Source organism: Cryptomeria japonica, chromosome 7 (genome assembly GCF_030272615.1).
Source record: "Cryptomeria japonica chromosome 7, Sugi_1.0, whole genome shotgun sequence".
Lineage (NCBI taxonomy): Eukaryota > Viridiplantae > Streptophyta > Pinopsida > Cupressales > Cupressaceae > Cryptomeria > Cryptomeria japonica.
The window spans coordinates 337,299,056-337,312,499 of record NC_081411.1 but is presented as its reverse complement, the minus strand read 5'-3'; the positions used below and the strand labels follow the sequence as shown (position 1 = coordinate 337,312,499).

The 13,444-nt window shown below is 35.4% G+C and overlaps 1 protein-coding gene across 1 annotated transcript; it reads right to left on the bottom strand.

The window, feature by feature from the left end:
- Positions 1 to 2,870: 2,870 nt before the first annotated feature.
- On the bottom strand, positions 2,871 to 5,048 carry LOC131053180 (pentatricopeptide repeat-containing protein At4g13650). The gene has a single exon (XM_057987800.2). The coding sequence runs from the start codon at positions 5,046 to 5,048 to the stop codon at positions 2,871 to 2,873; it is 2,178 nt and encodes a 725-aa protein (XP_057843783.2).
- Between the last annotated feature and the right edge of the window lie 8,396 nt (positions 5,049 to 13,444).

The following is a 13,444-nucleotide window of genomic DNA, read 5'->3' as shown; positions in this document are numbered from 1 at the left end:
ATAGTTCCTCTTTCCAAATATGTGCTTATATCTACATGCATGATCTGAGACTACTTATGCATGTTGATTCATGTCAATTTCACATTTTTAGCCCTAGATCTAACAATCAATTTACATCTTTTCGATAGTTCATTTTCAACTCAAACATAGAACAGGATACACAAGTCAATCAACATGCAACCCCTTTTTAAACATTTGAGATTGAATCTATTGGACTCATCCCTCTTTAATGTAATGGGAGTCAGAAGTAGGCTCATTCCTTGTTTACATTTCCAAACTAGTGAATTATATTTCACCTATTACAATCTTGAAGTAGACATCTAGACAATGGTACAAAAAGTTTGATTCCTTCATGATGAGCCAAAATTTCACTAGAAGTAAGTATGACCATTGTGTTTACTTCAAAAGTTTGATAAATGATTTATTCATTGTCTTGGTGTTATATGTTGACAACATTCTTGTAGCAAGCAAAAGCATGATAGAGATCAACAGGTTAAAGGCTCTATTGGTTAGGACATTTTCTATGAAGGATCTAGGAGCAACAAAACATGTTTTGGGCATGCAAATACACACACATGAATCATGGTAAGCTTTGGATATTGTAGTAGAAGTGTGTGGAGAATATCCCCATAAGATTCAACGTGAAGAAAGTGAAATTAGTAAATATCCCTTTGGCTTCCCATTTTAAGCTTTCTTCAAGCTTATGTCCTAATAATAAATAAGAAAGGGATTACATGTTTCATGTATCATATGCTAGTGTAGTAGAAAGTTTAATAAATGTGATGGTGTGTCCAAGATTAGATATTTCACATATAATTGTTGTTGTTAGTAGATACATGGCAGATCTAGATAGAGAGCATTAGGTAGCAATGAAATGAGTGCTTCACCATCTTAGAGGCACAAGTGATTACTACATCATCTATAATGATTGCAATGATTCAATTTGTGGTTATGTTGATCTAAATTTTACAAGTGATTTGGACAAAAAAAGATCTACTTTAAGTAATGTCATTACTCTTGTAGGAGGGTTTGCTTGTTGGATTTCAAAGCTTAAATGAACAATTTATTTATCCACTATTGAGGGAGAGTATATAGCTACCTCATATGCATACAAAGAGGCAATTTGGTTAGAGGGTCTATTGGATGAGTCTAGAAAAATGAAAAACAAGGTGAATGCTTTTTGTGATGGTCAAAGTGCTATCTATTTGGTTAGAAATCCAACTTATCACAATATGACCAAACGTATTGTGATTACATACCATTTTGTAAGATAGGGTATTGAGGAAGGTGGAATAGTAGCTCTTGTGAAAGTTCATACACAAGAAATTTTGTGTGGACATGTAACTTACAAAACTACTACTGTTAGAGAAGTTAAGGTGGAGTTTGGCTTCTTTTGGCTTGATAAAAAAGGTGATGAATGGACATGGACCTAGTTATTAGATAAATTGTTGTCAAGGTGGAGACTGTTGAATTGTGACAACAATACATGACAAAAAAAGACCTTTTTAAAAAAAAATCTATAATTTCCTTGAAAAAAATCTACCTTAATGTGAAAGATACTATATATATTTTTGTCACCATGAAAGACAAATCAATTTGTAATAGTAGCTACATGAAAATTGTAATTTCTCCTCTAAATATTAAGAATATTGATACCTTTGTCCATGGATGTTTTCTTGACATATTATCAAGGTTTTACTAGATAAATCCATTTCTTATTGAATGAAATCTGATTATTTTGTTTTATCAAAGGTAATATAATGTGAACTCGAATTTTCTAGACATCCTAAAATCTTTAAATGATGGACTTGCCGAAATCTGTAGTTTTTTGTGGAGCTACTCGACTAGGAAACAACTTGCAAACCATGACAATTATTACCAGTCACACTTTCATTAATTATCAAGGTTTTACAGCATGGAGCATCAGCACAGAAGTGCACGTACTTGTTATTTCTAGGTCCCGTATCCTACAGACGAAAGATGTCCCCAAAGTAATGGATTGAACTTGACTCGGATTCAATAAAAATATGTGGAGTTTGAAATGGGAAACCTAAAGGCTTAAACTCCGGCCCGTGCTTATTAATGTGCCTGAGTACTAGTTTTGTAACTTACATGTCTACACAAAATTTTGTTTAAACAGCTATAAGAAATTGTGTAAGATTTTATCAGCAATTTCCCTTTCCAAATTCCCTCATCACCATTTTGATATGGAATTTGTTCAAATTGGTTTTCGGCTTGCCAAATGACGTACATTTTCTCGTTCTATCAAAAGCATATAATGCATAGGACTAGCATGTTCAGTTGTGTGCATTTTTTGTCTAGAGCTAAAATTCATGTACTATTGTAAGATGAAATTGAGTCTTTCTTAACATTCGCCCCTGCCCGTTTCAGATTTCCCCAAGACAACGCCCAGCTTTTGTTTCCAGTCATAGTCAATACGCACAAAACTCGTGGACTAGGACACCTTTGGAAGTCCTCATTTTCAGAAGATTTTTTTCACCCAATTTAGAGAGCTTAAAAATGTTTGCTATTGCCATTGTGTAGGTTTAATCGGCAATTTCCATTTCCAAGATCCTTTCATCACCATTTTGTTATGCATATTTGAATATATTCATAATCCTTTGCTTGACAAACACAGTTTGTTCTTCATCAGTAGCAGGTTGAGTCTAACTTGACTCATGTCCAATAACACATTTTTCATCAGAGATAAAATTCATGCTCTGTTATAAGGGGCGATTGAATCTGACTCTACTTTGGCTACTGACTATTTCAAGTTATCCCGAAGACAACATCCAGCTTTGTTTCCCAATTATAGACATTAAGCACAAAACTAGCATCTGGGATATATCACGCTTCCTTCATTTGACTAGTCAAACAGTTTGTGAGTGAAATGTATCTCCAACTATGAAGGAATGCACCTCATCCTTTAGCTGGATCCAACTTTGCCCAGGCTCCTTTCTCACCCTCCTATCCTTCATCAATTTTCTCACATTTACTGCATCAATCTGCAAGTTAGCCACTACAAACATATTTGACAACAACAAATAGGTTGCAGAATCCTGTGGTTCCAATTCAAGAGCACATTTTGCTGCATGTTTTCCCAGCTCTATGTTGCCATGAATTCTACATGCACCAAGCAATGTCCTCCAAATTACTGCCGCAGGTTGAAATGGCATCTCCCTAATAAAATTCTCTGCCTCGTCGAAACACCCAGCTCGGCTGAGTAGATCAACCATACAAGCATAATGCTCCATTCTCGGTTTGATGTTATGATCTTGAGTCATAGACTTGAAGTAGTTGCGACCTTCATTAACTAGACCTACATGACTGCAAGCAGAGAGAACACAAATAAAGGTGATGTCATTTGGTGGCATATGGGCCAACTGCATCTCCTCAAAGAATTGAAGGGCTTTCTTTTCATGTCCATGCTGAGAATATCCTGAAATTATCACATTATATGTTACCGAATCCTTCTTAGGCATGTTATCAAATACCTTGTGAGCTGAATGTATGCTGCCACTCTTTGCATACATGTCAGCAAGTGTGTTCCCCACAGAAACATCCGATTCATACCCAGTTTTAAAGATCAGGCCATGAACCTGTCTTCCCTGCTCCACAACAGCTAGGCTGGCAGATGCTCTGAGGACGCTGGTGAAGGTAACAAGTTCTTTATCTATGCCCCTTTCTTGCATTTGGAAAAAGAGTTTCAGAGCATTCTCCCCATGTCCACTCTGACTATACCCTGATATCATTACATTCCATGAGGCAACGTCTTTGTGAAGCATCTTATCAAAAACATTTTGTGCATCTTTCATGCTCCTGCATTTAATATACATGTCAACAAGAGCATTCTGAATAAATAAATCATACTCAAATCCATCTTTGATGGCATGAGCGTGTAATTGATTGCCCATTCCTAAAGCTCCCAGGCTAGCAGATGCACTAAGAACAGTAGCAAAGACAAAGTTGTCTATTTCCATGTCTGACCGCTGCATTTTGCAAAACAGATTGAAAGCCTGCATACAAAGGTCGTTTTGAGCAAATCCAGCTAGCAGTGCGGTATATGAGATCACATCTGGCCTCTGTATATCCTCAAACGCCTTCTGTGCAGATTGCATACTTCCACATCTGCCGTACAAGGTAATAAGAGCATTCCCCACATAGACATGCCTCTCTATTCCACTTTTGATGACGTGGGAATGCAGCTGCCTGCCTTCTTCCATGGCTCCATCAGTGGCACAAGCTTTGACAACACCGGCATAAGTAAATTGATTTGGATTTTGGTTTGCGTTACACATTTGAATAAAGAGTTTGAGAGCCTCTTCACCATGTTCGTGCTGGGCATATCCAGTAATCATTGCAGTCCACGAAACCAGATTTGGATTAGGCAATCTATCAAACACAACGAATGCATCCTCCATTCTCCCACATTTTATATACATACTAGCAAGGGCATTAGCCACAGAAACATCTTCTGCAAGTCCAACTTTGACGATGCATCCATGGATCTGTCTCCCATGTTCTGGATATCCCGAGTTGGAAAACGCTGTAAGGAGACCAACATATGTAACAAAGTTCAACTCCACTCTCAGTCTTTGCATTTGTCCAAAGAGGTGAAAGAATTCCTCAAATTGGCCATTCTGAGCATATCCACAAACCATTGCAGTCCAAGTGACCACATTTCGCTCAGGCATTCTGTCAAATATTTTCTGTGCATTCTCTAAACTTGCACATTTTGCATACATATCAACAAGCGCACTGCCTACAATAACATCTCCTTCAAGCAGCAATTTAATAACATGGGAATGAAACTGCTGACCTGATTCTAAAGCAGCCATACCAGCACACCCTCTTAGGACGCTACACAAACTAAAGCGATCCATCTTTAAGCCCTCTCCGTGCATTTCGCGAAACAAATTCAAGGCTTCTATGCCATCACCGTTTTGAACATACCCAGAAATCAGTGCAGTCCAAGATACAGCATCTCGTTGAGACATTTTGTCAAATACTTGGCGTGCATTAAGCATACTCCCACATTTAGTATACATAGTAATGAGGTGATTTGAAAGAAATACATGACATTCAAATCTAGTCTTAAGGATGTGGGTATGAAGCCTCTTTCCATTTACAAGGGCTTTGTTACAACCATACAATTTTAAGAGATGAGCATACATTTCAATTTTCATCAATACAGAATGGAGTGAAAGCCACAGTGGATGTACCAACAACCCTACTCCGACCAACCACCAAATACGTGTTGGCATTACAGTTTTGTAAATCGTGGGGTGCGAGTAGTTTAAGAACATTGATAAATGTCAATTTGTGAAACCTCTTCATATCAAACACATGCTCAATGAAAATGGAAGTTTGATAGACATGTCCATAACCGAATGCATAATTTGATAGACATGTCCATAACCGAATGCATAATTGATAGACATGTCCATAATTGATGACATGTCCATAATTGATGACACCCTCTAACGTTCATTGATTAAATAGACAGCCTAAAAGCATCATTGAAAACCCAACAAATCTAAATAAAACGTTGATCAGATTTTTTTTGAGCCTGTATACAGAGTGTCATTCCCAAGTTTCTGTAACCAGCTTCTTCTATTAGGATTATTACAACATATATAAGTTATAGTTAGTAGTTTTATTGCTGTTGTTTGTCTGGAAATAATGGAGTCGCCACATCCTTCTGCTACCTCCCTGAAATAAACCCTTGATGAAATAGTTTCTTCTGTTTTTCATTGACAAATTTATTATATAGTCCCCAATGCACCTTAAATTTGTTTTTGTTCAAGGGCCGGTTATGGTCTGCTTAACTTAGTAGCAATTTGAGAGACTTGGTGGTTTCATACATATTTAATTTAATTTTGCTTTTATTTATATTTATAGACACTTATCTTAAATTTTATTTCCACACATATTTAATTTAATTTTTCTTTTATTTATATATATAGACATTTATCTTAAATTTTATTTTTAAATGAATATATTATTTTTAGCCTCCTCTTTTTTAAAGCTTATTTTCAATTATAAGTAGTTGCTCTACTTAAATAGTGAAAGATTCTAATTTATTCTTTTCTTGTAGTTACAAATTTGCATTAAAATATTACAATTGTTTAAATTTAAGCAAAAATTGCACATTAGCTTCATAAAGACATGGAGTAAGCAAATCCCTCTACTACACTTCACAATTCAATGGCCTTCTTAACATTAAGTTGACTTGGAGATTAGGGTTTGGTTTATTTGATAAATAATTATTTTCACATTGTATTAAAGTATATACCACAAAACTTAATTTTTAACATTTTTTTCTCATCTTACTTCATTCTATTGCAAACAAAATATCATCTCTTGTCAACCTTCATAGTAACACTATCAAGAATAATTCTCTTTGTATGGATAGATCTAGACCTTTCACTTAATCGTATTCACTTTCACTCAAATAAAATTTTGTTTTGTTTGTCATTACTCACAAATTATGTATGATTTTGTTTGCAAATGTTCATTGATAGTTTCAATAGTCTTTACTTGATATACAACTATGTGCATCTATATATAAAATTGTATATACATATATTTGTTCAAATTTATAAATTTGAAAGTACATTATTTAATTATGTTTGTTAACACAATAATATCATATATGTACCTATAAGTTTAAAAACTTTCCAATTTCATTTGTTAACATAGTAGCATCATTGAAAAACATATTCTACATTATTTCTTGAAAAATAAAATTTATATTTGTGAGAATACAAATGGATTGATTTATTTCTATTGTAAAGGGGATAGCAACTAGTCATTATCTAGGCAAAGTATTGAAGGACTTCATTAGAGTTTTGATTGGTTTGATTATAAATCTAAATTTATTTAGTTATTTTCAATCTAATATTTTGTGCTAATTAAATATTATTAACAATACTTGTACAAATTCATGTTTAATTTTAGTTTAATTGCATAACCATATTACACATAGATAGAATGAGAAATCTAATTAGAAAATATATTAATTAGGCTTTGAAAATTGAAGTTGAACATGGGTAAGCACACAAAGACAATGGACCAAAAGGGGTCTTAAGATGCCAATTTTTTTCTTGAAATTAGGAAAGTCTAATCTTGGATAAGAAATTGAAGATGGTTACATTCAAAATTTAAATATGCAACAAGAACAAGAGTTGTAGTGCTTCAAATAGACTTTAAAAAAATGACAGAGATTAAGGCGTTCAAAAAGGGGGGCACATGAAATAGTCATGTTTTTATCAAAAAAACATAACATGGGGTCTAGTGATGCCCCCCTTAAATTTTTAACTATTTTTACTATTTCAAAAATAATTTTGGTGAGAGATTAGCTAGCACTATCTAGTTTATGCCCAATTTTTTAAACAACTATATGATTTTTTACTAATTTTAAAAGTGAACACATCCTAAAAAACAAAAAATTGAGTATGCTTTCCCAATAAAAGATTTCAAAACTAATTGAAAAACAATTTTTTTAATATGTGTAGAATGGAGTCTAGTTTCTAAATATATAATTTGTTTGAAATTTCAATGAACAAGTAAAAAATTATAGCAAAATATCACACATTGGTTCTTGACAAAAATAGATACACTAGTAGGAGAAATTAAAGATTAAAATCTTAACACTCAAAATGTGAAAAAAATTAAATGGTTAGAAAGCTAACATAAAGCTCTATGTAACTATGTCATTTTATTGACTTCCCATTAAAATGTGTAAACTTAATGGAGAACGAAATTGGCATTTTGTCATTTTAAAAAAAATTACAGAAAAGAAGTCTATAGTCTTTGACATGTAATTCCAATCCTTTGGCTTGGATGCTCGATAAAAATCCAACCTAAAGGGTTAGAAATACTAAAACAAGATTATAAGGCAAGAACATTATAAAATGTTCATATTTTGAAGAAGATTAAATTTCTTTGACTTCCCATCTTTGTCTACATCAAAGATTCATTTTAATCATTAAAATATATACATGAAATACAAAATTTAAGTATAAGTCAACTTATACTTTAAATTATATATCATGTATATATTGGCATGATGTTTGAGAGTGGTTTCAAATCTCTAAGAGTTTAGAAGATCTCATAAATAGTCAAATTTTAGTAATCAATAGGCTTCTATCATTATTTTCTCACTTTCTCTATTTCACTTTATTTGTCTCCCCCGATATCTTGACCTATCTCTCTCCCTATCACTCCATCTCTCTCCTCCTCTCCCTCTAGCTCTCTATTTATCTCACTCTCTCCTCTCTTTCCCAAGATTTAAATTTTATAATTTTCAGGCAGTCAAATTTCAATAATCAGTAGGCTCCTATAATAGACAAATTTTAGTAATCAATAGGCTCCTATAATCTTTCTCTCTTTCTCTCTATCTCACTCTCTTTATCTCCCTTGAGATCCAGACATATCTCTCTCCCTATTATTCTTCCTCTATCTCCTCAATCCCTCATCTCTTCCCCAAGATCTATACCCATCTCTCCACCTCCATCTCTCACTCTTTATTGTCTACTCTCTATCTACCCCTCTCTCTATATACCCCCCTCTCTATTTATACCCCCCTCTCTCCCTCTCTCCTTCTCTCTCTCTCCTTACCCCTCCCTCTCTCTCCCCCCTCTCCATCTCTTCTCTCCCTCACTCTCTCTCTATAAGTGTATCTCCCTCCCTACCTATTTATCTACCTCTCCCTCCCTACCTACTTATCCACCTCTCTCTCTCTCTCTCTCTCTCTCTCTCTCTCTCTCTCTCTCTCTCTCTCTTCTTTATTTTCTACTTATCTATATCTCCCCTCTCCCTCTCTTTATGCATGCACCCCCTTCTCTCCATATACTTCCTGTTGGTCTCAAATTTTGATTTCCCTATCCCCTCTATAATAAAATTCAAAGCCATTGTTGCATGTGGAGAGAATGACAAGAAAATCAAAACCAGAATAACATATAACAAGGTTTATGCAAAACCTTCTACACTTCAAGCTTGTCATAAGCTTAGGTGGGTATACCTCTCGTTGATACTTTCACAATTTTAATATAAGATCCATAGTAAACCAGTGTTAGAAAACCGTGAACCTCATCACCTCAATAATGCTGAAAACTAAAGAGAAAACATGTATTCATTTTCAGTCTTGACCCCAAGGAAGATAGAAGAACTCCATAAAAGATATCAGTGCTTATTCTAGGCTATAGAGTCACCCAAACTAAACAAGAATTCCAAATCTGAGCATTTACATACATTTCATTGCTTCGGCTTTGTCAACCTAATATATGCCTCACATATATATAAGTCTTTTCTTTATTCTAAAGCCAACCATCAAATTCAAGCAGAAAATAATTGATTTACTAACAGATTGGTCTCATGTATATTTAATCCCCCTCCTTGAGAGAAAAACCTAAAACATGTCTGTAAGATTGCCTTGCAAACCCTATTCAATCAAATAACCATAGATTATTTAAAAGAAACCAGTAAATCAATGAATGCACACAAGAAGACAACAAAGATTTAGGCTCAGAATGCTTTGATCTATATATTAATATTCATTTTTGAAAATCTTACATTACTCAAGGTGATTTTTGAAAGAACCAGAAAACCTTAGATACATTTCAGCAGAGTTTCTTTACAAATTCTTGTGATGTCCTTTCCTAAAGTCCTGGTATCCATTTATAATGATATGGATGCAAACAAGCTTCGGACTTTCCTAGGAATAGTTTGTTACAACCGTGATTCCCTCTTAAAAGAGGTTGCAAGCCATTTTCAATTCGAACTTCCTTGAAGTTTGTTATACTGCTGCAACATCAGCTAACTGTTCTTGAACCTCCGCTTCTTGCATCGCATATTTGTTTTTCCACTCTTGGAACACGTCATCACCAGGCCAAGAGAAGTTAACAATTTTCTTCTTCAACTTATTAAATCTTTTCCATGTATTTCTTAATTGCTTAACCTCTGTTTCCAAAAAACCATAATGTGACTTCATCTTCTCAATTTCTTCAATTGTCTGAATAAATAAAGATGTGTCATCTGAATTGATGACTTCATTTATCCATTGAGACAATTTATGTCGTAGCTCTAGCCATACTTTTTCATCTTTTAACTCACTTGTGCTAACAAAACCTCCATGAAATATTTCAAATTTTTGGTCAGCATATTCCTTTCTGCATAGATTTGCCTTTCTTTCTAGACCAGCTCTTCCTTCTACCAACCTGGTCATGCCTTTCACTAACTCATGGGTGGATTTAATAGTGGCATCAACATTTGCTTCTTCATGGGATGAACACATGAATTCCAATTCCACCTCCTTAGGCGTCCAGTTATTCAAAATTGGCTCGAGTAGCCTTGTCTTCCTTCAGATCAATCAACATGCTCAAAATTCTTTTCATATATATATGCACAATAGAAGCCACTATTGTGTCAGCAAACTTCAAAATTGTGCCTTTGACCTTTTCCTCGTACTTACTTGCAAACAAAGCCCGAGACTGCTTCAACTTTTCCACTTCATCTTGTATGGTCTCAATTGATTGAAAACCAGAAGTCATAGGAGAAGGGGGAAATTCAATGATTGGACTGGTGGATGGAGGTTTTGTTGGAGAAGAGGCAATCATTAAGGTAGAAGATTCACCTCTCTGGTATTGCCTTGCTAATTGATTCTTTAATTTGGAAATGGTACTATCCTTGTGGGCTATTTCCCCTTTGGCCTCATTATAAGCCTTTAGAATCATCTCTAGTTTTACCTGGAGATCAACTTTTTCCTTGGCTTCCTTCTCGGCTACTGCCACACTGAATTTTGTTGATTCCAAAACTGTGCTAGTAGCCTCTACTACCCTTGTGTCCTGCACTCTCTTCACAATCATACCTCCAAGATAGTTGGCCTCTAAGGTATCCTTCCTCTTTCTGCTCTCATCCCTCCTTAAAGACCACATGACCAAAGCAACATGGTCCTTGCTAAATGTCACTCCTTCCAAGGGTTTTGTTTCTTTCCTTACTGCTTCAAGCACTAATGCATCTGCTATATCCCACTCAAGAAGAATTAATACACCAGCTTTTGCTACCATTTCTCTCCCCTACTCAAGAGTAATGACTTTGAATTTTGTCATCATTTCTTGTTTCACTTCTTCTTCCACTACAGATGTATCTTTGTGGGGATGTTCATTTTTCTTATTCTCACATTTTTCTTTAAATTGTTCTATATTTTGCCTCCAAACAAATTGCATGAAAGATCCTATTGTAACAAAATTCTTATCAACCAAAAATTCCTCACTGGCTTGTTTGATGATAGGGTCTAACTCTTTGCCTTTAAACTCCTTTGCAGTCAAGTCCATTTCAGCATTTGGTGGTTCTTCAGGCATTCCTTCTTGTACTTCTTCATAAGTATAGGAAATCTTCCCAAGACTTCCTAGCTGCAATAATTGCTCAGCTACTGCATGTTCATCTCCCACATGGATTGGGGATTGGGATGGAGAATATAAAGGCTCGCCTGTTTGTACCTCTTTTCCCACCCTTTGCCTTTAGGGGAATCTTTGATTTTAACTACATCTTCTATTGCTCTTTTCCCTTTTGAAGTAGAAGGCTCACCCCTGATTGGCAATAGCACACTGTATTTTGGCCTCTTGTGCATCACATATTCACCTGGAGGGATGGCCTTGGAAAAGGCAGGCTTAGCTAGAACTAACTTAGCCTTTTCAGGGTCATTTTTCAATATAGCTTCCCTCTTCTCCTTTAAGGTCTGCATTAAATCTTCAAAATAAAGTATCAAGAATTTAGCCTTTTTCTCAAAGGGAGTAAAACTAGACAAAGGATCATAACCACTATCAAGTTGGTGGATAAAATTCAGAGCCCTTTTATATGCTATCCATTTTTCCTTTCTCAATTCTTGTTCATCTATATTGAATTCATTTCTGATCAAATCCTCAGGAAAATGGAATTGGTGTGCTCTACCTTTACATACGACTCTCTTCTTGAACATGCCATTAAAGAAATCCTCTGGATCAACAAATTTGGCCACTACAGTAGACAACCTATAGGGTTGAAAGAAATCATCAAAATGTTTCCAACCATCCTTGGTGATTACAAATTGATGTGCGATGGTGACAGTTGGGAAAATTGTTCCTTTCCCCCTATTTGTTAATTTTGCTTCTTGCAAACCTCCGATTTGCCTCAAGACCTTTGCAATTCCTATCTTCAATGGAACTTGATAGGGGAGAAAATATGGAGTTCCTTTGAAACCATAAAATCTGAACATAGTAGAGATAGGGTACAAATATATATCACCCCAGTTGTGAACAATTTTGATATCTCCAACAAATTCCTTAGGCCTAAGGAATTCAAGGAGAGCTTTAGGAATTCTAGGGTTTTGTGGGCACAAGAGGATCCTAAGCCTAGATGCAAAACATCTATCAAACTTCAAGTAGCTCGCATTTTCTCTATCCCAAGACAAAAATTTTCTCCACAATTGAATGGGCATCTCCTCACCATCTTTTTCTTTGACCGGGTCCATTTCATTAGCAAGATATTCAACACCTTTAAATAGAAACATGTGCATAAGGAGAGAATACCACCCAAAAGGTCTATATACCTTAGCATTTTTTATCCCCATCAATCCTTCATGAATGGCATCAGTGAGATAAGGTGCAAAATCAAAAGTTACTGCCAGAGATGGATTCAAAATCTGTGCTATCATGAGCATATAGTGGGTTGGCATAGTTGTTCAGCATCTTCCCCAAGAATCTGACATAGGGACCAATACATCCCTTTAGCCCTCAAAGTAAATATATTTAAAGAGAAGGGTTCCATGGTGCTAGGGCCTACAATAGTCATTCCTCCTATTTTGATAAAAAAATCTTTCAGGGGCCCACTTCTGAGGTGATCTCTCTGAGCCTCATACACCTTTGCTAATGTTTCATAATTGATGGGCTCTAAGTAATTTGATACTTCACTAAGCCCGAAAACTCTCCTGAACTCATCATCATTTATTTCAATTAGTGACCCCCCATTTACATTTCTCACACATTTGGTAACAGGGTCATAGTTTTTTGCAATCTGGGTTAATAGGTCCACATCCATGAAAACCCCAGGGATTATGAGCTTTCCAACATCTAACTCCCATATACTATTCATTGGAGCTGGGGAGTTTCTCTAGCCAAATCCCACTTTGAAAAGTCCCAAACCTAATATTCCTATCTGAGAATCCCTTAACCAATTCCCTTTGCCATACAAACCATCGCCAATTCTCAAGCGGGGAGCTTTGGGCACCAATTCTTTCATCTTAGCTGTGACATTAGTAGACATAATTAACTGCTCTAAAAAGTCATCACAAATGTCTCTCTTCTGATAATTTACCTTCCCTGTGAAATCTCTTCGTGGTGCCATCTTGGAATTATAGTTATTTCAATTAAAACTTAGACAGACTTCTAAGAAATCAAGCACCCAA